The sequence below is a fragment of the Haliaeetus leucocephalus genome, unplaced genomic scaffold (assembly GCF_000737465.1).
Source record: "Haliaeetus leucocephalus isolate CR32 unplaced genomic scaffold, Haliaeetus_leucocephalus-4.0 Scaffold984, whole genome shotgun sequence".
Lineage (NCBI taxonomy): Eukaryota > Metazoa > Chordata > Aves > Accipitriformes > Accipitridae > Haliaeetus > Haliaeetus leucocephalus.
In genome coordinates, this window is record NW_010973420.1 from 4,013,327 (window position 1) to 4,038,039 (window position 24,713).

Genomic DNA, 24,713 nt, shown 5'->3' on the forward strand with positions numbered 1-24,713 from the left:
CTACACAGTGTGCTAAGTGTTATCTTCTTTAGAAAATGTAAGGAAGCAAAGTACTCTGAACTCAGGGAAACAAGAGTTTGGAGATGAAGCAAATTTATTGTTCCAAGTGTTGAAATTAGGGAGCATTTTAACTCAACAGCCACATACTTCATGAAAATCCAGCTAGTATGAATGAACAAATCCAGGTAACCCTTAAATAAGTTTCAAAGCTATTGTAACATGGTATATATATATCATAGAGCCTTGTAGGTAACCCATGGTTTAGAAAAATCAAAGATGCCCTCTGCATAAAGGGCAGGCAGAGAACAGCATCACTGAGGTACTAGTCCCATTTCTTTCAGGCAAATTACTGCATAGATATCTAAGGTTAAGGAGTTCTGAAATTTTTCTGAACAGCTTTTACAGTATCATAAGATAACATAATGAAAATACATTGTATTCGAAACCAAAGAGCAGCATATTAGACATGCACTGGTAGAAAACATCCTGTGTGCAATTTGAGATGTTAAAAGTACCATACACAACTTGGATGTTAATCTAAAAGCATACTAATTTAATTTGACTTCACTTTTTGTGGAAAAAAGTCTACATGGTTTTATTCATAAAAATGGAATTCTCAACATTCAGCTGTGGTGGGTATAACACAAACATACACAGTCTTCATGTTCAAGTTCTTCATGGAGATGTCCTTTGTGATCTCTGAACCAAGAAAACAAGAGAGAGACAGAACACAGTTAGTGCTCTTGCTTACAGGTAAAACTATGAACTTTTCTTTTCATTTATTCAGACAGTTCTGCTGGTTCAATCAAAATGGGACTAGGACAGAAACTGCTCAGCTCAAAATTCCCTCCTGTTAAAGCATGGTGCATTAAAGGAAGGGTCACCACTCATCAGGATTGCCACTCCAAGAGCTGAAGGTACTGTTCTAGGCTACAAAGTAGATTTTTTTGAAAGCCTATGTCAGCCCACTGCTCCCCACTTCACATCCAAACAGAATTATCTCTAGTCCAGAAAACTATTTCATAACGCAATGATATGAAGTCAATATTAACAATACACCACAATGCACTGAAAATCAGAATCCCTTATAAACATTATGTAAGAATGGCCGTACAGAGATCCATCTCCTCTAGTATCCCATCTCTGACAGAATATAAAACAATGTACATGCGAAGGAGTGCAAAAATAAGAACATGCATACATTAACTTGAGCTTTATATGTGAAGCAAGGATTGTAGTAGTATCTGCTGAAAAAACTAATGTTGCAATCTTGTCAAGTATGCATGAAGAATTTCATACCACACCAGATCAATTCCTTAAGTCTTTTCATAGCTGTACACACACTGTTTGGAACAGTAATAGGATAAAGTCTCCCCAGAAATGTCTTCTAAGGATACAGCATACTTCCAACAGGTTGATTTGGGTTTATAATTATTTATGAAACACAAACACAAAATAATTTTACTTTGTGGCTGCAAGTTGGTAGGAACTGGAAATCTCTTTCACTATTCTTGCCACCTTACAGAACATTTTTCCCAAGAAGTTAGGTGCTTCTTAGCTCAAGGCTTCCCAGCAGCCATCAGCTGTAGCAAACTACCCCATTAACAGAGCAGATTGTTTTGAATACTGGGAGGTAGAGCTCTGGAACAAAAGTAATCTGAATAACAAAGATACCAGAGGTCTCTTTACTAAGAAACTTCAAAGTGGTAAGAAACTTCAAAGTGGTAACCACAAATACATCCACTGAAACCAAAGCAAAAGAATATTGGGGGTTACAGTGTTTATGCTGCACACTAGAATCCCTATACACAACACAAGCAAGTAAAAGATAATTTTAAATTTTGGCACTAGCGTTAGCACAAATGACAGATTAATAACATTTAGAATGCCTGGGTGTTTTTTTCAGTAGAAACCATTTTGTAGTGTACTGCAGTGTATCACAGAACTGACGTCTGATATTCACACTGCTCCAACTTGGGCTCACCTCCAGCTGAGAGAGACCAAGGCAGCGTGTGTGCGGTGGGGGGAGGCAAGTCTGCGAAGTGCATCCATGGAGATAATGTAAAAGCCGCTTAGTTTTCAGTAACATGATGTCCAAGTGAAAACTGATTCTAGAAATGGCAGCAAGGAGTTTTGTTTCCATGTAACAGTATGCACGCTCCTTCTAACGTTAAGGCCCCTATCTTTCTTTGAAAAATATTTCATTTTTAGACTGAGCAGATATAGTCTGCATTGAAGTTTAAAAGCCATCTATTAATTAAAGAATTAAAAAGCCCTTACGGATCATGATGGTACTGTTTTTAAGGAGTTCTCTTCCAGTGTAGTGCTTCTGCTTTAAGCAGCTGAATACCCATCTACAGAGCTAAAAGTGTGGAGGAATAATCCAATTCAGCAATTAGGGCTTTATTCCCTCATTAACCTTCCTTCCCTCCCCATGAAAATGTTACATCAGTACATAAAAAAGTTATTTTGGTCTGCAGAAGCAGCCAAACAAACTACGAACTTGGTCTCAAAGTCTTTTTAATTATTTATTTTTAAAATCCTGAAAAATGAGGAACTACATGAAGGTACTATTTTCAGCAGTGTTTAACACAATAATTACTTTTAGAAATTGGAAACTTGATTTATCAATAAGATGTAAGGACATCCTCCTTTCTGTGCCAGTTCCTCCAAAGGAAGGCTTTGAAGTTATCACGTTAACAAGTATTGCCTTCATCCCAAATGTGTCTTTCAATCGGCTACCTGTAACTCGTGTTTAAATCTCATGAATAAGCAACGGTCACCACTTTGACATCTATTTATAGAATGTTTTTCCAGTACTACAAAGGGGGGGTGAAAACCACATTTTTTAATGAAAAGTTGGCAAGCTTTTGTGCAATAGACAGCAGACGCCCAACTGCCTGTACCTGACAACATCTATAAAAATAATGTTTGCAAAACTGATAACTCATTTCCCACTAAGTGATTTTTTTTTTCTTTTTATAAAACAGGCATCAACCTTCCAATTCATGGGTTACTTTCAGCAAATGGTTCAAATGGTTAACAGCAAATAATTTTTTATTTTTAGAATAAACTATGAAAAAAGCTACTGAAGAGACTGAACTTTTTTTGTTTTGAAGGTAGGACCTTGAAATATATAGATAAAAAGATGAATAGAGGATTACAAAGTTGCAACAATACACATTAACATTAATTGACCTAATATTTTTCCACAGGCATCAAACTATTTGTTTTATATGCAGCACTTATTTATCATATAAAGAGATCTGAAGATAAGGTACAACCTTTTAAGTGTTTGTACAATTAAAAAAATGTTATAAAGAGAGCTGCATCGTGAGAATTAATTCTGAGATAGCAGATGCATAGCTATATAGCATAAGCATGTGTTTGCTACACAAATAAACCTCCAGGACCAAGTTCTCTACGTTCTGACTCTAAGAAAGACCAGATCAGTTATTTTAGCCTTTGAAGAGTTATCAAATCTTATCTTTCACATCATCTGATTTGTCACTTTATACACTTCATTTGAAGTTTAAACAGTTCTGGAGAATTCATACCACAAATATGTTACAGTGATTCAACTGATTTCATATAGGTAAAGGGCTATATATTTTCCTGTTTTGTCAGTCACTTCCCTCTTTCAAAGCTCAAAAGTTTTCTACAATAGTTATTTTAGTATCTTAACTAAACCATATGCTGCTGTGAACCCCTTTTGCCCTGTAAGAATGACAGAAACCAAAAAAGAAATATGTATAACATCAATTGCTCCAGAATGGCTAAATTCCTAGTCAGCAAGGTTTCACACATGAATACATTTTTTATTTATGTAAATTAAGTGTGGTTGATATACTTGGTTCTTACACCTTGTGCTGTTTCTAAACACTACAGTCTCCAGTTCTCTCTGTTTGTTAACACCATTCAGCACATTATTTTTAGCATTAGCTCAAACTATCACTAGAAAGTCTCATCAACATTTGAGATCCATTTTACTTACAAAAACGGCTTTCGAATAAACAGAGTTCAGGTCACATGAAATAAAAAAACCAACCAAAAATCCACAACAAAATCCCCACACCTTCCTTGCCCTGATTCTAATCTATCCTACCTGAATCCCTTCAGCCCAGGGGGGCGGCTAAGTGACCCCAGTTTTAGCCAGCTACACTAGAGAGCTACACTCTTCCTTCCCTCATCAGCTGACAAGCACCTCCTAAGGAAATTCACCCCATCCTAGGATTAGATAACTAGTTTAAACAAGATGTCTAACTTCTGGACAGGTAACCTAACACGTGATAAGTCAAGGTAAAGTATCATGTACCCCTCCCAAAGAGCTTGTAAACCATGCCACTATGATAAACTGGGGAGAGAGTCCTTTGTATCATTTCATTTGAAGAGCTGAATTTTCCTGAATACACAGAAATACCTGTTGGTTTTTTTACCATGTAGTTTTCAGTCCATTCTTCCTCTCAAATGAAGTCCCAAATCTTTCTCAGGTCTGACTTTTTAGCACTACAGGAGGCTACGTCTTTAGTCTTATCTTTGTCATGAATCAGAGATTTTTGTTTCTAAGCCTCACCATCTGTCTGTGGTTTTGGAAGATTCTTTTAACATTTCAGATATGTGACTATGTGATAAAGCTTCCTACTTCCCAGGTATTCTGAATGAATTGCAGCTGCCGTACCCTACCAAGTCTGACCTACTCACACAACTCTAAAATAGATTCGATACTCTTTTCCACCCACTCCCATTCTCCAAAAGGAAGGATGGAAGGAAAAAAAATATCATCTGCAACAATATGAATGTTACAGGAACAATTTGAACAGGTTCTTAAATACTCACACTTCAGACTCACTCACTTCTAAGGAAGAGATTCACTCTGCTTAATCACAGCAATATGTAACTACCATTTACATTGCTGACTGACCTTTCTAATTCAAAAGGAAGAAACTTTTACAGAATTTGTCTTGGCCATTTCATGAAAGGAATGCATTAGAGCTTTGAATTTCTAAATGTATATGTGTGCTTAAAGGATTTTACTGACTAACTTTTGAATTACTGGGCAAAATTAGAAAACAATGTGTAAATAGTGTGTGTTTAGTAATTAAACTAGAGCTCAGGTCACATTAGGTGCTCCTCAACAGAAACTTCCAAGTATCCTTGGACAAGCAAACCAAAAGTCTGTGCTTACCCTGAGTTTGCGCTTCATCCAGGAACAATTTTAGCCTCCGGCTTCTGAGCCCAAAAACTTTTGCCGTTTCATGTAGAAGACCTTGGTACGTTAATCCATTCTGACCAACAGGGTTTTCCATTAGAAGAGTTCCCACTGTTCCTTTCTGACATTCTGAACAAGATAAACAGTTGAATCACTATTGGTGAGGAATGATACTATTTCATTTGTCTTGGTAAATTGAAATTTAGGATTTCTTTTTCCATTTCATCTCTATTTCTTCATAGTGCTGAGTAATTACCAACATTGACCTAATAACAGATATTCAGTAAATAAGTTCATGAATTACAGAATCAGAAGTATAAGTGATTATTAACAGCTTGACAAACAAAAGAAAACTTTGCAGAATTCTTTACATGGGTCAGCAGGATAACCTAGAGACTGGGAAACGTGAAATATTTCAACAGGACACACAAACCACTCTAAACTACAGAAGCTCACAAAGCACCTTCTGTTCATCAAATCCCCAGTTAAAAAACACATTTTTGGTTCAAGTAGTGTCAATAAGATTCCACATGGACAGTCCAGAAAGGACTCATACCAGGGCAGAGATTAAGAGCAAATTACTAACAACGTGACATAACTGTTCCAACTAATAGCTGTTCCAACATGACGGTTCAGAGTAGAAATTACAAGATTAGCAGCTGTGAAACAGAATTACATACACACATCTGTACTCCAGATCAGATTAATAATACAATTCATGTGGCTTCTAAATAGCTCTAAGAAATGTTTCACAGACTGTTTACAACGTCTTGGTAAAGAGCTGGCCCCTCCTTCCTTTTTGGTCAGTTTTAGACTCAGCCTTTTAAAATAAGCTGCACAGGTGAGCTGATGATTAGAAATAGGAAAACAATGCTGAAGGGCTCCATTTAAATGCTGTCACTTATCTCAAACTGGCTCTCCTTTTTCTTTTACGAAAAGACAGAGAAAAGCTAAATATAAACATTGTGTTTATTAGAAAGCAAATACTAGGAAAAAAAATGAACAAAATCACCATCTGCCAGTGAAAACATAGGTATTTATCTTCATCAGTAAGCAACGGTGTCCAAAACTTGTATCTCAAAAAGCTTGGCCTGTAAATGAGGAGAGATCAGTATCCTACATACCTTGTGGTTTTGCATTCATTAACTGCAAGTTGATATACTGGCAGAGCAGAGCATCAGGGGAGTTGATCAGAGCAGGTGCTGACCCTGTTGTGACATGTAGTGTCTTTCCACTGAGACTCAGTAAGTCAGTTTTGTTTATCAGTTCTGAAAAAGAAAATGAGACCAGTCAGGCCATTACAGGGAAGCTGAGGTCCAGTTCTCACTCGTTTAGCTGACAATGAGTCTAACTACTGATTCCACTGTGGAAGCGCTTCCCTCTCTGCAATCCTTCCTCGAGAAAGAGCATTTCTCCATTTTGAAAAAATGGAGTTTGTGCAGAAATATTTTGTTTTCTTAACAACACAGAATACTTCATCTGCTGTGGAAATTAGCTCCTATGTAACATTTCTTATGCATATAAATATACAACATGATTACTTATGCAATAAAAATAGTTCAATAACTTCAAACAAGCAAGAAATTACTCACTTAAGCCAACCATTTCTATCTCATTAAATTAAGACCTATGATCTTTGCCTATACCCTGACTTTCCTAGCTGAAACGGCACTGGATATGTGTCAGTATGCAACATCAGGACACTCCCCTCATTCAACTCCAGATGACAATAAATGCAAAATCAGTGGCTGGTTAGCTCATGAATAATGCCCCCTGCATTAATATTTGTGTTTAATGTCAACAATAGCTGATGATTCAGCAAATGACTCCAGCCATGCATATTGAGAAAATGGTGGACGATCAGACCCAAAATAGGACCCATGTCTCAAAGGGGTTTAGAAGTAATACCAGCACCCTGAAAGCACTCAGATGAGAAGCTGATGAGGTTTCTGTAATACTAATGAAATACGTACGGCTGCATTCTGCACTACCTACATGAGCCTTTCTGTCAGAGGTTAAATAAAAAGCTGCTGATAGCCACAACATTAAAGATACAGAGAAATAACATCACTTTCTGTTACAAAGCTTTTGCAGCTACAAAAGAACTCCAAAGGCCAAATCCAGTAAGAATTAAGACATTTAATTTCTTGCAAGAAGTGTGTGTTGCCTACAGAACAGGCACATCTGTCAGCTCTTTCCAGCAGGTTTTCATTGCGTATCAGCCCTAGTCGCATGTCACTGAGCCTGAGCTTTATAAAGCTTATTTTCCATCAGTTCATCTGAATGAATTTCAAAAGCAGCAGAAGTGGCACTCCTTTTTCCAGGGATGTTTATCAACTTAAAAATGAAAAAAACCCCAAACCAAACCAACTAACAACCCCCCCCCTCCAAAAAAAACCCAAAAAACAAAAAACCAAAACAAAACAAACCTCCAAAAGATGAAAAGTAATCACAGACTGGAAGGTCTCAAAATTTTGCCAACTGCCACAGAACATCAAAGCGCGAGGCACTGTGGAAGGCTTATGAGACTGCCCTAAGGAAGGATGAAGACCTCAGACTGCATCTAAGATTCTAAAAAGCTTTAAAAAAAACAAATCAATTTCTAGCTATCTATCTAAGTATCTATCTTTAAAGAAAAAGGCAAAATTTCATTGCTGCTTATAAAATTCAGTTATCAAGAATGAAGATTTTATGATAGTAGCCATCCGCTAGCTAAGCAAACACTTCTTTGGTATGTTTGAGGTGCAAGGCACATGATGCTCAAGCACAAGAGGGGTCTTTGGTTTGGTTTTACTTCAAGGAAAGCAAGAAAATAACTGAATTAACAAGTGGAGAGGAATTAACAAGATTGCATCATAGGGAAAGGGAGCTAGCAGCAGGTTTTTCCTCATGTAACCTTAAAGCAGCACTGCCTGCCATTTACATTCGGTTCCTGGGTAGGAGACAGCACTAGTGAGCAGGGGGCTTTATAGAGCAAGAAACACACGGCTCAAGTAACTTCGAGTTTGACATTACCCAGTTGCCAGGATCTGTACAGATCTATGCAGGGCAACAGAGCATGAGCTACAGGAATGGTGGATTTGCGTATTTAACAAATCTAGCATTTTGCATTACAGGACCGCTGACATTTTCACAAGGAAGAGCTCATGTACAGTGCTGTCAATGGAGTCAGTTCATATAACCCTCTAATAAGAGCAAGAAAAAGTGGATCATTTTTTCATATATAACAATAGACTCGAAAACAAGGAGATATTACAAGTGCTCATCAATATTAAAGTCACTTTTAAAGTCAGTTCTCCCTGCAGCTGAGATTGAAGTGGTAGTGCTCTCCTAAGGTGCCTTACAGCCTCATGGCCTTTTAAAAATTAAAGATTAAAAAAAAACCACCTCTTTTTGTACTCTTGTTCAGAAAACAGTGCTAAGAATAGAATTAAAAACATAAATTAGCCATCTGAAAATCATAAAGATGAAATAAGACATGGACTAAGAAGTTTGTAGGAGGATTTTTGCCGCACCACCCCCACCCCCCCCCACTTTTTAAGCCCTACATCCCTACATGATTTACAGCTTCATTTATTCCCATAAGCAAATTTAATTTTTTTTAATAGGTCTTTTTCAATATGGGCTGCTTCCATGAAAGCCAAGTGCAAATCAAAAAACATTCCCAGTAAGAAGTTCAGAAAGTTTTCAGCTTTTCAGCAGTCCAGAGCAAAAAGAAAGTCACAGACAACTGTTTTTACCATCTGACTTGAGCCCAGCCTCTTTCCTTTAATTTTTTTTTTTTTTTTTTTTTAATGTAAAAAGAGACAAATTCTATTCTCAGTTTCTGAAGGTCAGTACAAATCCCAGAGCCTTGCTCAGTGTTTGTGCAGTTACTCAAAATACTTCAATACACGGTTGGGGAGGAAATGTTTATCCCATTATTTCAATGTTGCACTGAAAAACAGAGACATGACATATTGTAGCCTGCCTTAATACAAGTACTGCCTGACTTTGTGCCATTGTGCAACCCTAAGTACATCTTCATTACAATTAGAAAGCAAGATAATAAATTACTGCGAGTAAAGGGGACAGCCCTATAAACCACAGGAAGGAAAATAAGGAGCCAGAAATATGGTTTTACTGGGTCATAACTTTATTAACACCCATGGGAACAATTCAGCAACAATTTGTCCGGAGTGTGCGACCTTTCTTTGCAATTCCTCTTGGAGGGGCTGATACCAATCCCTTCCCTTTCCTAAAGGGACCCTGGAATGGCCATCAAGCCTCACCTAACATTACCCATGCAAAGGTTGGGCAGATAAAGCAAAGGGATTGTACCCAAACCAAACATCAAGAATTTCAGTTCTATTCTCTAACATCTTTAAGAGCTGTTTTCTTTATACATGCTTTCAACCCCGACTCCCCAGGGAGCCATATCTGCTGCTGACCAATACTTATTTGAGATCTCCGCCAAACAGTAACAGAAGTGCATTTGTTAATCTAATCTTTCCAAGGGAATTTCCATGTTGTTAATAAGTGGGCAGGAAAAAAACCTGCTCTGCCCAGACCACTTAACAAAGAGTGAAAGTTTAAAATCAGCACGCCAAGATGGGAAGTCCCAAAATGATACCTACAGAGCAAAAGCAACACGGAGAGGAAAGAAACAAAGTCTTTGTTACTACAGCAGAAAAGAACCTTTGAGGAAGAGGCAAGGTTTAGATTTTCTTTACCACTTCCTTTAGGAATTCAGCATTAATAGATTTATGCTGCATCCTTTTGTCCTGTTAGTGGCAGAAAACAAACCAAAGAAGGAGTCAGACTGCTTATAATCTTAATGAGATGAGTTTCCCAACTCTTCCTGGCCTTTTGCGGGTCATGTCTTTATATCTGTGATGGTAATGAATTGTACTAGTACATACCCACCTCTGTAGGCACATACCGCACTGCTATGAAGTATATCACTACTATTTGGAAAAGGATTTCAAGGAAAACTATTTCCTCCTTTAAAACATAACCGAAACTTGAGGAAGATACTGAGGGATCCAAAATTTCCTATAAATCACCTATAACTGAAAGGAAAGAATAATCATTTTGTATGATGGAACTATTCAGTTCAGCTGAGCACAACTTGGAAGAGGTTTTATCACAGTGACATAACGGATTACATCAGATATGAAAACCCCCAAAACATTCTTCTAGAAATACTTTCAGGAAAAGACAAGTAAGAAAACTAAAGACAGAGATGGTAACAGTGACATTACAGACACAAGTAAGACTATTCCCCTACTGATGTCATAGGTAGACATAAACCGGTGATCCTTTGCAGTCCTGTGGGCACCCCAAAACAGCCTTTCACAACAGCCAATTAAACTATCTCCCCCTTAGATGTTGCTTCAGCAATATTTCTATGAAACACACTAGCAAAAGTTTCTGTAGCTGTCCATTTTTGCAGTATTTTATAATTTCTTTGTGTAGTGGTACATTTCTTTCCTCCTCTCCAGGCTGATTTACGAACTTGGGAAGGCTCACTAGGCCTTAGCATAAGTGTAACGAGTCAGGCAGTTAAACGACCCTCGGCTGCGCCAGGACCTCTTACGCAGCTAACTAAGACAGGGAGATACGCTGTGCGTCTCGAGGACTCCTGCTGCCCGGTGAAGGTGGGGGGACGGGAGTAGAGATAGCCAGTTCTCATAACAACCGGCACCCAGTTCTTTCTCATAACAACCTTGAGACATTACAGTCCTCCCTTGGCAATCCTGGAGCATCCTGTGTCTGGGTTTTGAGTTATTCTCAAACAGTCTCGGAATTTTCCAGTGCAGCTGGGATTCTAGCAATTTGTTGATGACAAAAGTCAATCATCTCCCGAACCTATGAAGAGCGGTGCTAAGGGAGGCCATTTGAGCTCTCCTGGACTGCAGCGGGCTGCGACCAGCATCTCTGTCTGAGCAGGACGCCTCTCGGAGCTTGCAAGCTTTCCTATTTGCGAAAATTGGAGGTTTGTCGCCAAAAGCCAACACGGCCTGCACTGAGTCTCTCTGCTCCTTGAGGCTCGACCCTTTGCCCGTGGAGACAAATGCCAAAGCATTCGACGTGAATATTTTCACTGACCTCAAGGGGTATTTCTAACAGGTATACCTCTTTTCTCTCTATCTCTTATATGTATTTCTCTTAGTATCTTTATGCACGCATGTGTACTAACCTGAATAGTGTATAATAAGTAAGTTATAGCAAGTAGATTATAAGATACAATACTTTCAAATTTATACTTAAATTACTGTCGTGATTTTTTTATTCAACTGTGAATGAATTTTAGGCTGCTATTATAGTCATAACCCCTTTAGATATAAGCCATTGACCAAGTCTGGGACTAGGAGTCGATCCAGCCACACCTAGACTCCAACAGAAGTTTAGAAAGCAAGGGGGTCTTCTCTGAACCTCCTGACTCAACAGGAGGGTCTCCCTTACCCTTTCCCACAGTCCCTTTTACCCTGTTACGCTTTTGGTCCCTATATACAAAAGTTTAGTTTGATTCTGATTTAATTTTCCTGTGTGCATTTCATCCATGTACTAAGTAATAGAGTGAACCTTGCCATCGAATTCTGTGGTCGCACTTTTATACAAATGTCTATTACATCGTTTTCCTATTGCTAATACAATTGGAGGTGATTCTTTAAGCGATCCGAACCCCTCTCTCTCATTTTTAAATCCCCCCATGACACTTTGTCACTCATTTTAGACTTAATATGAATGGTGTGGAAACAGACAAAGTTTGAACTTCCAGATGTGCCTGTAAATAACACCAAGAACACACAAAGAGTTTACTATTACTGTTGAAACATCTCTAAAGTCATATCACGGCATGGCCACTGTTAAGTACTCTACTTCCTGTATTTCTTCACTAAAGCATTTGGTTATTAGTGTAATTTTGTTCTCAGTGTGCTGATTTTTAAGTTTAACTTTTTCTGATGTATTAAAATAGTATACGTAATGTAATAATAAAACAGCATCTTCATCTCAGGGGAGAGAATGCCAGTTTGCTGATACAGTCTCACAGTCACTAATCGCAACATCTTTCATAACATTTTTCTTCTGTTTCAGCTATATTATCTTTGTAATGAGCCAAACTATGATATAGCCTGTAAGTCTTTGTATAATCTATAGAAGATACTTTACATTCTCATGCCTTAACAGAGGCAAAGTTCAAGCTGCAAAAATACTCGATAGATTTTTCTAAAAAGAAAAAAATGCAGAGATTCTCAAGTTTCTCTAGGGTGAAAAAGCAACATTTTTTTTTCCTCTACAAATAACAGTTTGCATTCCATTTAAGTTCTCACCCTGCCTACTGAGGCATTAGGGGAAAAAAAAGCATGCAGAAGCTGATGGCAGCTTGCCATCAAATATATACCATAGCCTGGACCCCCTGGAAACACATTCTGAAATAAATCAGATTTTGTCCTGATGAGAACTGCAATGGAAATAACAGAAGAGATGAGCATCATTTAGCAGCAGCTTTTGGAAACATTTTGATATGACACAGTCTCATAACCTAAGTACTATAAAATAGAATATTTCCTTATGCATTTTCTTGTCAATTTTGTATATATATAGAAAAATTATACAGTTAATAATTATACAGTAAGTAACTCCTAGCTGCTGCTAGAAAGAGTTTCAGTTTTCCTTGTCATACTCCATTTACCTGTTTTTCCATTAAAAATTGTCAGTTTTGAATTTTTAAGACCAAAAATGCAGGAGACAGCATCTACAAGTCCAGTGAAGTTTAAGGTATTATCTCCTTTTGGATTTTCCAGCAGCAACACACCATCTAAAACCGAAATTAAGACATTAAAATGTAGTTTGGAAGCAACATCCAAGTTTCAATGATCTTCTAATGTCGTCTTCTAATTACTTCCAGTGAGTTTCTAAGCTAACTTAAAACTGGGAACACTGCGTCTTCTAGAAATTTTTAGTAAGAAAGGGAAAGAAGAAAGAAAACAGGGAAATGGACTCAAATGTACTTCAGATTTAGAGTATGGAAGTTATATTTGTTTTTATTAACCAAGCAGTCAAATTTTTATGTCACTGAATTATAATCCAGTATTGTAGTGATTAAAAACTGACAGACTGCGTGCCCTCTGAGATGTTCACCAGCTTACATAGTTACATTCATTATTATTCAGTAAGCAACTTTGTAATCATGTTAAACAAGGCACACACCTACTTTGACACATAAACTGTAAACGCGTTGGAAAAAAAAGTTCCAGAGAGTGCATTTAGTTTTCTCTCCTTTTAATATATAACTCAACCTTGTAATACTTTTAACAATATCACTGCACTCATCTTTTCATTATCCAAGACACAGTCATTATATTCTCTGGTTTTAAGTATTCTTTTCAGCTCTATACTTAATATCCAAGTTTGTCAAAAAGAGCATCTCCTCCACAGAAAGGCATCACCTACATTTACAGTAGTGTAATGTAGGTGTACGGTACAGATTTACTACAACGTAGGTGTACAGTACAGTAGGTGTACATGTACAGTACAGATTTACTACATCAAGAATTAAAATTTCTCAAGGTACACACTTGGAGAGCGGGTGAACATACACACACAAATACAGAGTGTATAGATATTCATGTGCAAACCCTTCTGCAGAATATAAATAATTCACATGCACCCCTGAGTATTTACTTCAGGTCCACATCAGAAGACATCACAGACAACATGTGGTTTTGCTCTTAATAAACTTATTTTCAAGAATTATTTAAAGCTACTATTGGCAGGGAGTTCGCACCATCTTTCCAACAAATTCGTGGCTCCAACATTCATCACACTCTTTTCCAAACAATCTTTTAACACCACCACTGACAAATCAAACCCAGTACACTCCTACCTTGCTCTGCCCCATTAACACAAACTTTGAGGTTGACGTAGGCACAGGCTGGACCAACGCACTGACACAAACCACCTCGGACGAGTGTAATTTCTAGCTCTGATCCCTTCAGCTGAAGAAAGAAGATTATGATGATTATTCGAATATGGTTTTATTAAAGAAACACAAAGTATTTTCCTTCAATAAATAACATTAAGATTGTGTCTTATGATCTTAAACGCGACTTACAATTAAAAAAGCAACTCTTGCGACGTCTTCCTTCAGAGTGCTTCAAATATGAATTTGCCTTTAATATATGTTAAAGATATAGCAGTATTTAACACATAAGAAAAACAGAGTGTAATAAACAGCCTAATTTGCACAAGTGATGAGCAGTGATGACAGCCTCCCAAAATATAATCCAAAAGTGAATATACTTGAGAGGAACACTCTTCCAGCGGTAATTCAGGGTATCTGAAGGCGGGACCCTGCCCTCAGTCACTCTCTGGAGAAGCCTTCATCCGTCTCCAAGCGGCTACCGAGAACAACCAGGGGCAGCAGTTGCCTTGATATCAAGTCAGCCTTTGTGACCACCACCCCATTACCTGTTAGTGAATCAATTAAAACTTGAAACACTCCATCCAGAAACGGAACGTGTATCTTAATGTGCAGATGAGACACAGGATGAAAAGACTTGAGAATCTGCGGCAATAGTACAGAAACAGACTTATTTTGTAGAGGCCTTAAACCGCAGCTTTAAGACTACGGTTTTTCTAAGCGCAGGTCTTTTCCTGAGCTAAGTACAGGCTAGAATTACTCCTGCACCTACACCAATTTTCATGAGAAGCACACCTTAAAAGATCTCTTAATTAAAATTTTTGATTAAACAAGCATCATCCAGAAATCACTTAATATGAACAACTAGTACTATGTGGCCATTTTAGCCAATTTTTTTGTACATTTAGAGAGTCTTTGGTAAGAGTCACAGTCCAAAGAGTGAACAAACTTGGAAGTGCCACTCTTTACTGAGCTCCTATTACAGAGTAGGGAGAGACACCTGGAGCAGCTAATCTCATTTTGTGTTTATCCACTCTACCAGCAATTAAAAATACATTCTTCAAGTAGCTGCTTTTCCATCCCAGTATTTTCTGAGCAATTGCTGATTTTTTTTGTTGACTCTCAGAGCAAGTCTTTGGGAGAGGAGTTCATAATTAAGGCCTGGTATCAAAAATTGGTCCAGGATAATTTCACAGAAATAATGATCCCAAAGGTAATCAAAATACTTGTAGAAAAGACAGACTGCATTGCATTTTGGCCCCAGTCTTCACATATATCCAACATCACGCAGACTTCTGTTACTCCTTTTAATAACTTCTAGAAATTTGATGCAATGATCCTGTTGCAGTTGACAACTTAACGCACTCAGGTGTGGAATTACACACTTTGTTCTTTTAATTTGCATCTGCTTTTATATCTGAAAGCGTGTAATGGTCACTAAAGCATTTTCCATGTCAATGCTGCTTATCAGCCCCCACCAACAGAAGACAGTTGATGCACAATTCAATCTGAATTCACATCTTCATAGTCTTTATGCCTGAAACTGCTAGTACAAAATGCAATGCCGTTATGACCAACAAAGACTACTAACCACAGCCATGTCTGATGCACCAAACTACAAATTCATTGCACACAGCTGCAGCTGTCCTCCACTCTCCGCAAAGGGCCAAACTTCTACACTGAAAAGATTTCTCAAGAAGGGCTTTTTCATTTCAGGTATTTTTATGCACTGCTCTTAAGGTGACAAGCTAGTTGCAGCAGAACAGAGAGTCAAACATCTGCCCGAAGCAATCCATCTCTGCAGTCCCAGGAAGCGAGACTTCCAAGGAAGACTTTACAGTTGTGCTAAAATCTCAGTCATTTGTTTCTCTCTGCAACCTCTGTTTCAAAGTCTAAGTACGTGACTAACAATTCAGAGGCACATCAAGTCTGTAAGCACAGTAACCATCTAAATATGCAGAAGGCAACCCAGGCGGCAAAGACCACAGATTGACTCCATAGGGAGGTACTTTGTAGTGATTGAGGCTCCTTCAAGTAAAATAATAACAATCAACTCTGCATTTACTTAAAAAGTTTTTCTTCGCCTCCATTTACCACACATAATCTATATAGCTTCAGTACACAGAACTCGCAATAACTCCCTGCTAACGGTTTTGTTTGAAAAAATTTCCATATCCAAGATTTTAAGCTGACAGGTAGGCACTCTCAGCTGTATGACTGTTACAAGATGACTGCATTTCTATAAACTTCGTCATCAATTGCAATAGTCACACAGAACCGTCTGTTGTGTATAGTGTTATTCCAGTTAAAATTTTTTAGGTTTTCCCAGTCTGATATGTAACATTTGCGCAAATGCATAGCCTGATCCACAAACGTCCTATCTCTGGTTTACATGCTAGCTCATCATTTCCAAAACCAAACGCATGTCTGGTCTTTGCTGACATCCAGACAACAGCTATCAATTACATCCATAATAACCAGCACCTTCTGTCAGGACAAGATTTCATCTTTACGTAGACAGCGTTATGTAAAACTAATCCAATAGACTCATCTTTCATCTTTCCACAATGTTTTTCTTCACTAGAATCTGCTAAATTAAGGTTTAGAAAACAGAAAAATAATAGAGGGGGACGGGATGACGGACTATACTTGCACAGGCATGTAAGCTTTCATGGAAGGACACAGTGACCAACATTAAAGCCCATGTACTAGGCAATTTCAGAGGCACACATTCAGACAAGTGTTTCCCAGCACTACATGTTTTTTTCCAGCTGCTTTTACATTCTATTTCAGATTTGATGTTGACTTAACATCAAACTGTCCATCAGCAGCATCCCAATCAAACAAGGACTTAGAAGAAATAGCAAAATATTTTCACCAATTTCTCAACCACGATATTTTCCACTTTTATGCAGTGTTTTCCCCTGTGTTTGTCACTAGATTAAACTAATAGTTTTGAAAAAGGCCAAACAGAGCTTTGTTTCAAATCTGTACAACTTTAGAAATGTAATTAGTAAGTATAAAACACTTCCTTTACACATACTGTTATTACAATGGATAAAATATGCGCTTTCCTTTCTGCTATTCTCAGACCCACAAGCCATTCTGTAAATCAAAGTTTCAGTTTGATATATCCTAAGTTCTTGTCTTTCTGGTCTAGCATGACATTTAGATTGAAGAATATTTCATCCACAATGCTGCTAGGAATGCCTTTTGAATATAGTAAGTTTGAATAAAACCATGGCAAAAATATTCTCAAAACATGTCAGAAGAAACAATCAAAGAAAACAAAGCAAATAGTTCAAATCTGCTGCTGAAAGAATAAACCATCTGCGAAACTGTGCTGTTACAAAAGACTGAACTTTAGCAACACGGGGGAGAAAAAATAAGCGTCCTCAAACATTAATAACTGAAGTTGGTCTTAAGCCAAAAGGCAAAATTTAGCCTCGAAGGAGAACAGTTTTAATATGAAAGTCTATTAACTTAAAGAAATCAGAGCAACAATATTTTTGCTGTCTAAACAATGCACTAATCCAAGTACAAATAACTGTGTGTATTAAGCTTACACAAACAACTACTTAAGATATTTATTTTGGTACCCAAGCGGCTTCATTTTCAAAAATACTACACATACAGAACCCAACTATTTTCTTTTTTAAACCAGAAAGACTAATATGCAAATTTATAAATATGAAACAACATCCACTATATCCCACAAATAAATATTGGCGTACAATTTTTCTGTAATTGAAGCACTTTGTGCCATTAAAAGCAGATAACAAAATGAACTATGCAGTCAATGCTTTTTCCTTCTTACCTGGGTTGTTTCCTGGATGAGAACTTCTTTTGAGGTAGGCACTGGGTAAGGCTTCAGGGCAGCCTTTACAGTTGCAAAAATGAAATCCTTATGTTCCTTAATAACAGTATCCAGGTAGTCACCTTCTGGATGTGATCTGTAGTAAATGGTAATCTCATCTGTAGGAACCAGATTTCGCTGTAGGATACACCAAATATGCTATTAGTGACAGCAAGAATGACTTTCACATACACAAACTAAAAGAAGAACACTCGTTAAGTTAAAGAAAAAAATATCTTAGATATTTACCAGATATTTGTTAAAAGTTTCCACAAAAGATTTAGAATAAAACAATTCTTTTGTCAGAAGGGCAAGAAAGAGGCTTGAAACGTGGTGAGTTTTTCTTCAAAAGGTAATGACCAAACAGTGTACCTTACTCAAAATGTCTCACTTCCAAATTCATTTACCAGTTCACCCCCTTAGTGAGCTGAAAGCCTACGAAATTTATTAAAAGCTTTTCTTGATGCACGAGAATTTTACTAGCAGTTACACATCCTGTTAGCCTGAAATTAAGCCCTCGGTTCTTTATTGAACAGTTGCTCAATCAGTGACATTTTCTTAACACCCAACAGTCTCCAAGCCATTTTAGTATTATTTTGGAAGGTGGTGACCAGACTTTTGAGTTTTCTGTCACAGCTCACATACTAACATATACTTCAGGAAAAGAACAATTAATTTGAATGGTACGCTTATTAAAGTTGAATTAAAGCAAAATTCTGCTTCATAAGAAAGTGGTTTCAAGGAAAACAACAGGAGCACCAAGAAAACTTTATTTCTAAAATCTGCTAAAAATAAGAACTGCCCTAATGCCAGTAATAGTTACTGTGGATCTGGAATCTGTATTTTTATTACGTGCACACTTTTATAACAGGAGTGGGAATGAAAGAATGACAGAATAAATGCACATTAGCATCATGTTAATTATTAGGCAAGATTAAGTATTTTGATATACATTTAAGTGAGAATAAATTATGGCTTTATGTCATTACAAAAGTAAATTTAAATCATCCAGTAACTTATGAGAGAGCTTTCTTTTTATGGCTATATTCCTTTCTGGTTTTATTTTACACAGAAATTAATCTACATAGGTGTTTTAATATATATTACATATATACATGTAACTATTTTGGTACAAAATTGTCATTTTTCAGTCTTATATTGAAGATTCATGCAGTCTTAACTGTACAGATATCTTTTCCCAAAAACATGTCCCATGAAAATTTTCTCTACACATCATTTAGAGCTCTTGCAAGAGTTCTTCAGGCGTAAGTCTGAAAAAGACACAAATTCCAGCACATTGTGACCAAGTTAGTCGAGTAGGAAAACCCTACATATATCATAGAACAACACGTTCCACGTCTGCAATGTGTATGTGCATGAGGGGACAGGGGATTGTTTAGGTTTGCGTGCTGGTTTTTTTTAAACTTGCGGGTTCTGAAAGCTTTAGAATTCTTTGTACCAAGTTCAATATTACTTAATGTCCTCTCCAGATGAAAGGCTTTGTAGGCTTGTCATCACCTCCACAACGGCCACACTTCCTTGGCACAAAATGGAGATAACGAGTGCAGCTCTTTCTGGATTAGTATTGTAGAGAGAAGGACGTTACATTGGTTCAAAGCGCTTTAACATCAAGGTCAGACGGCATCATTTGTATGTATGCTGAGAACAATTTAGAGTGGAATCATTAATGTAGGTATCAGTGCCCGAAATGCCTCCTGCAATTTGCTAAGACACGAGTTTGTTTCTTTTAGCAGTCCTAGGCTCAGACGTCTTGGCTCTCACCAGCCCAGCTGACGTAACACACCGGAACCGAAACGGAACAGAACGTGATTCTTGGCAGGAGGCAGGCAGGCCTGAGAGCTGCTTAACTGGGACTGAACCAGTTATTAAAGAACTGTGGCTGAAGATAGAAAACAAGAGGACCTCAGTAAAATAAATAAATTAGTTAATTGACTATGGATGATGTATAGCAAGCTCATTGTTCAACTCGAGTTACTTAGGAATATGGGAATTCAAAATGAAAATAATGATTTGCAATCATTTATGTCCGATCAGGAAGCTATATATGAGCAATAAATGATACAGGGCTTCATGTTTAATTAAAAAGGTCAGTTTCCGCTGCATATTGCCCAAAGATTGCTTAAAAGTAAATTAAAATGTCTTGTTCCAAACTATTGCTTCCTAACCTTTTTACGAAGCTTCTGGATGCGATTAATCACTTCCCGGGCAACTCCTTCATCCACCATGGACTGGTCCGGGGTAACATCTAGCAGAACTAAAACCTGAGGTAATGCACAGAAGACAGCTGAATAGGTGACAAACTTGAAACAAGCTACTATTAACTCACTCAGAAGCTCAGGTACACTCTTAGAGCTCCTCACTTACAAAATATCATGTTGAAGAGAGTACTTAATCTCCAAAATTCAGAAGATAGTTCAACAAATTCCAGGAGCCTACCTGAACAAACAAAGCCACCCCAGCTTTCACCTCACTATTTTCATATTACTTCTAGAGGAACTCTTCCCTTAATCAAAAAAAAAGAAGAAATAACCAACAAAGTACCTGAGCATCGGAATGTGCCTCAAACTGGGCAGATCCTCCCGCAACCTGATCAAAGGTATACATGAGACGAAGATCTTCCCCATGGAGTTCATGTCCTTCTACAACAATGGTGCCTGCAGAATTGGCAGATGAAGAGCATCTCTTACAATCAGAGTAAAAAAAATTCTTTTAAATTCAAAAAAGCTTTAAATAAGTATCAGACTGCAAATAGATGAAATGCAGTATATTTGTGACACAGTTAAACAGCAGTTAAGCACTAATAAGAAACACTGAAGTACCCCACATTCAGATTTTTCACACAAGCACTTCTACAGGCAGCAGAACTCACTCAAATGCAGACACTTCTGCAACTGTTTGTGTACTGTTTGAATGAAACGGAATAAAACTTAAAAATAACCTGTACATTCAACTAAATCAAAATTTACATTTCAGCAGTTAAACAGCTATAGCTGGAAAATTCACACCCACTTGTAAATCTGTAATTGAAGCAATGCTTTTAGAATAAAAACTATTGCACATATACTTGTTCAAATCTGATTTGGTCTTATGGAACAGCTTAGTCTCTACTTCATTTTGGCCTTACCATAGCACTGAAACAGGAGAACAGTGTGAGATTAGTCTACACAGCCACTTCTAATCTGTCAGCAAAACAACAAAACCAACGTTTCTCCTATTCTCATTAACATAAAATTTAATAGGGATAACAACAGGGAAGTAGGCCTTAAGTGCCCTAAGCCCACAGAAGGATACTTTTGCGTCTGTTCCTGCAAATGCTCAATTAACACACACAAATCAAGTGCAATTGCTTGATTTTTTTTCTGATGAGCCAAAGGATTTTGGATCTTTTTTTTTGGTCAACATTACCATCGTTTAGTGGTTTGTACCACTACATACCTGTTGCCTGGAATTCTTCCAGCTGCTCACTCTTCAGCTCTTTGATTGCAGCCATGACAAGCTTAAATGCACCTTTCAAACGCTTCCCAAGCACCATGTGATCCGGTTCTGCTCTCAGCCGGACTCCATATTTATCTTTATTAGTAGATAGTGTCACTTGACGTACATTTAGTTCCTATATAAATACACCAAGAGAAAAGAAAAAAAAAAAAAGAAGATAAAGAACAGCCACCTCTGACAGCTGTGGAAAGGGTACAAAACCAGGGGCCACAGTAGTAGGGAAGTCATAAGTCTCAAGCTGCAAATTTTTTATATGGCTGTCGCTATGAACTAAGTCATTTGCCAACACTGGAAGAGCAAACAAACCCAACCAATACTGAAACTACCCTTCAGCAGAAGATCCTATCCTCCGCTTCAGCCTTTAGGTAGACATTTCTGTGTTATTAATAGACACCAGTCAACTCTTAACTCAAATCAGATCCCTATTCAACAGCCTTTTTTATTTTACCGTAACAACTGCCTGAAGAGATAAAAGTACTACCTTTGTGTGCGATGGCATTAGAAAATGGCCTGGCAAAATTCAAGAACAATTTTGCTGAAATAGTCCTTTCAGTATGCATTTAGCCAGAAAACTATAACCGACAATTTTATGTTTTAGGTTGTACAAATGCTACTGCCTCATTTTGTCTCTTTCCTTATCTGTTTATTCTAGGTCCTTACTGTTCAAAAAAGCACCTTGCTCATAAAAACTTCTGTCTATGCCCTGCAGCACAAGATCAGCGTGCTGGAACAGACAAAAAAAGCTTATAAAACTTGCATCAACTTCAGGAGGGGCCCCAGACCAAGGATGTTATTTTGCCACTACATAAAACGTGGGCACGCCCGAGTTTCTAAGTAATGCGTGCAGTTTTTGTCCCCATATCTGAAGGGGAATATAGTAGTGCTGTGGGAAGTTTTACAGAACTACTGATTAAGAAGAGATCTTTGCTACCACATGAGGTAAGACCAAGGCTAGAACTCTTTGGAGAGAAGAAAGCTGAAGGGGAATATGATTGAGGTTTAAAAAACTATGGAAAAGGTGGGTAAGGAATGTAAAACTGTTATTCACCAAAACCCAAACCACCCCTCAAGTAAGGAAGCATGCAATGGAAATAGTAGGACATTGGTTTAAAAGAGATATACAAGTAGTTAACACTTGGAACTTGATGCCACAAGAGGAGGTAAGCAGGAGCGTACCACGAAGTTCCAAAAGGAATTAAGCTCATAACAGTAGGCACATGAAAAGATGTTAAAGGGAACAGGCAGGCATGTGCCCTTGAGTATCTTTAATACACTAGCTGCAGATGGTGACCACGACAGGAGCCTACTGCAAGAAGTGGCCAGATGCTTGTGCTTTCTCTAAGAGGACTCTACCATTGCAGGAGAAAGTACGATGTGCTAAGATGAGCTGTGAGTCTAAACCACTAAGTAATTTCTTACATTCTTAAGCACAAATATATCCCTCATCACAAAGACATTAAAAATCACTATTAAAAAAACCCTACAAACCTTATTACACACCCTGACCATCATACAATGCCAAATTTGAAAATACACAGCAAACCACTCCACACTTAATTCTGTCCAATGAACAAATGCATTACACACGTTATTAATAACATCAAGAAATAATGTCTTGGTATACCTCCTGTAAATAACAGCACTGTATCCCAGTGTTATTTTGTGTCTTCAGGAGAGCTTGTTTTTTCCTGCTTTGTAAAGCCAAGTAAGAAACACACACAAGGCAGGATTTTATACCTGAATTCCCAGTTTCACAGTCTCACTCTCTATTCTTGGTGTAACGTACCAGGGACAGATCTTGGGAAGTTTTAATTGCTGACATGCAACTCTACTACAGGTACAAACCTGCACATATCAGGAGCACGTTTCACTATAATTCAGCAGGTTTTGTCTGTCAGGCTGTCCAATACATGAAGCATTTTGTGTTTAAATCTCCACTAGAAGGTTGTTAGAGTTCACATCAACGTGATACAGAATCACCAAGTGCATTTGGCAAGCAAGCTACTCCAAGTCATTTAGGAAGCAGAAGTAAATGGTAGCGTCAGCATGACAGGACTAGCAAGTAGCCAAACATTTAAACTGAGAAGTAATGCTTAAATACAACCTCTGAGCTACAGCTTAATTGCCTAGGAAGTGCTACTGACATGAGGAGCCAAGAATACTGAATCTAATTTTATTTAACACATCTTTTAGGAGATCTAATGAAAATTATGTACTTCAGAAATTCAGCTTTAATGGGGTGCTGTTGGAAGTGAGCCCACAAGTGGTAAATGACACCCTTGTGGAGAAAAACAGATAACCAAAAAAATAGCACCAACTGAAAGATGATTTGAGGCCTGATTAGATAAATTGCATACAAGCCAACTCCATCAGGACAAGTTTTCTATGCTAATTAGATTAGGAAACCGTTCTTCTGTATACATTATCAAGTAAAAAAAAAAAAAGAGTGACTCTTCAAAAAAAAAAGTAAGCCTGTATCTTAGGTCTGTTTACATCTGTCTCAATATAGTGCTTTGACTTAAAGTAGTTCTTATCTTCCCAATAAATCAAAATTAGCTCCTTAACACATCTTTCAAGTCTCATACACACAAACTGAGGCAACCAGTCCTTCCCATTGCCAGTGAAAAGACCTGTGGATTCAGGCATTCCTATGTACAAGGGCTTTTTGTTGGTGCCATGTGCCAGCCATGATCAGATCGACCAGCAGCCCAACTACACTCAATTCTCAGAACAGAGAAAGAGAAATGCCAGTGCTGTGCTTCAGCTGGTCTAGGCTCTCTAAGCTAACATCCTAAAAAAGAAAACAAATATTGATTATGTAATACTGTAAGAAACAAAATACTGAAGGACCATACAACTACCACAGTTCATGCATCAGTTAATTCAGCCCACTCATGGATGTCAAGGTTTAACCCCAGCCTGCAACCAAGTACCACGCAGCCACTCGGTCACTTCCCCCCCTCAGTGGGATGGGGGAGAGAATTGGGGAGAAAAAGTAAAACTCATGGGTTGAGGTAAAAACAGTTTAATAGGACAGAAAGGAAGAAAATAATAATAATGATGATGATAATAACAACAATAATAAAATGACAATAGTAATTAAAAAAGAATTGGAATATACGAAACAAGTGATGCACAATGCACCACTCACCGACTGATGAGTTCCCAAGCAGCCATCCGCACCCCCAGACCAACTCCCCCCAGTTTACATACTGGGCATGACG

The 24,713-nt window shown here is 37.8% G+C and overlaps 1 protein-coding gene across 2 annotated transcripts in view; it reads right to left on the reverse strand.

Annotated features, from left to right (window-relative positions):
• Positions 1 to 76: 76 nt before the first annotated feature.
• Positions 77 to 24,713, reverse strand: part of IARS (isoleucyl-tRNA synthetase) — a 110,667-nt gene continuing 86,030 nt past the window's right edge. For both annotated transcript variants that reach the window (XM_010584465.1, XM_010584464.1), the window contains 9 exons: positions 21,430 to 21,604; positions 20,536 to 20,648; positions 20,160 to 20,255; positions 17,935 to 18,111; positions 14,082 to 14,193; positions 12,888 to 13,013; positions 6,334 to 6,477; positions 5,186 to 5,338; positions 77 to 699 (listed from right to left, as the gene is read on the reverse strand). In XM_010584465.1, coding sequence (XP_010582767.1) covers positions 617 to 699; positions 5,186 to 5,338; positions 6,334 to 6,477; positions 12,888 to 13,013; positions 14,082 to 14,193; positions 17,935 to 18,111; positions 20,160 to 20,255; positions 20,536 to 20,648; positions 21,430 to 21,604 — 1,179 coding nt within the window. In that variant the 3' untranslated portion in view covers positions 77 to 616. The remainder of the gene's footprint in view (positions 700 to 5,185; positions 5,339 to 6,333; positions 6,478 to 12,887; positions 13,014 to 14,081; positions 14,194 to 17,934; positions 18,112 to 20,159; positions 20,256 to 20,535; positions 20,649 to 21,429; positions 21,605 to 24,713) is intronic.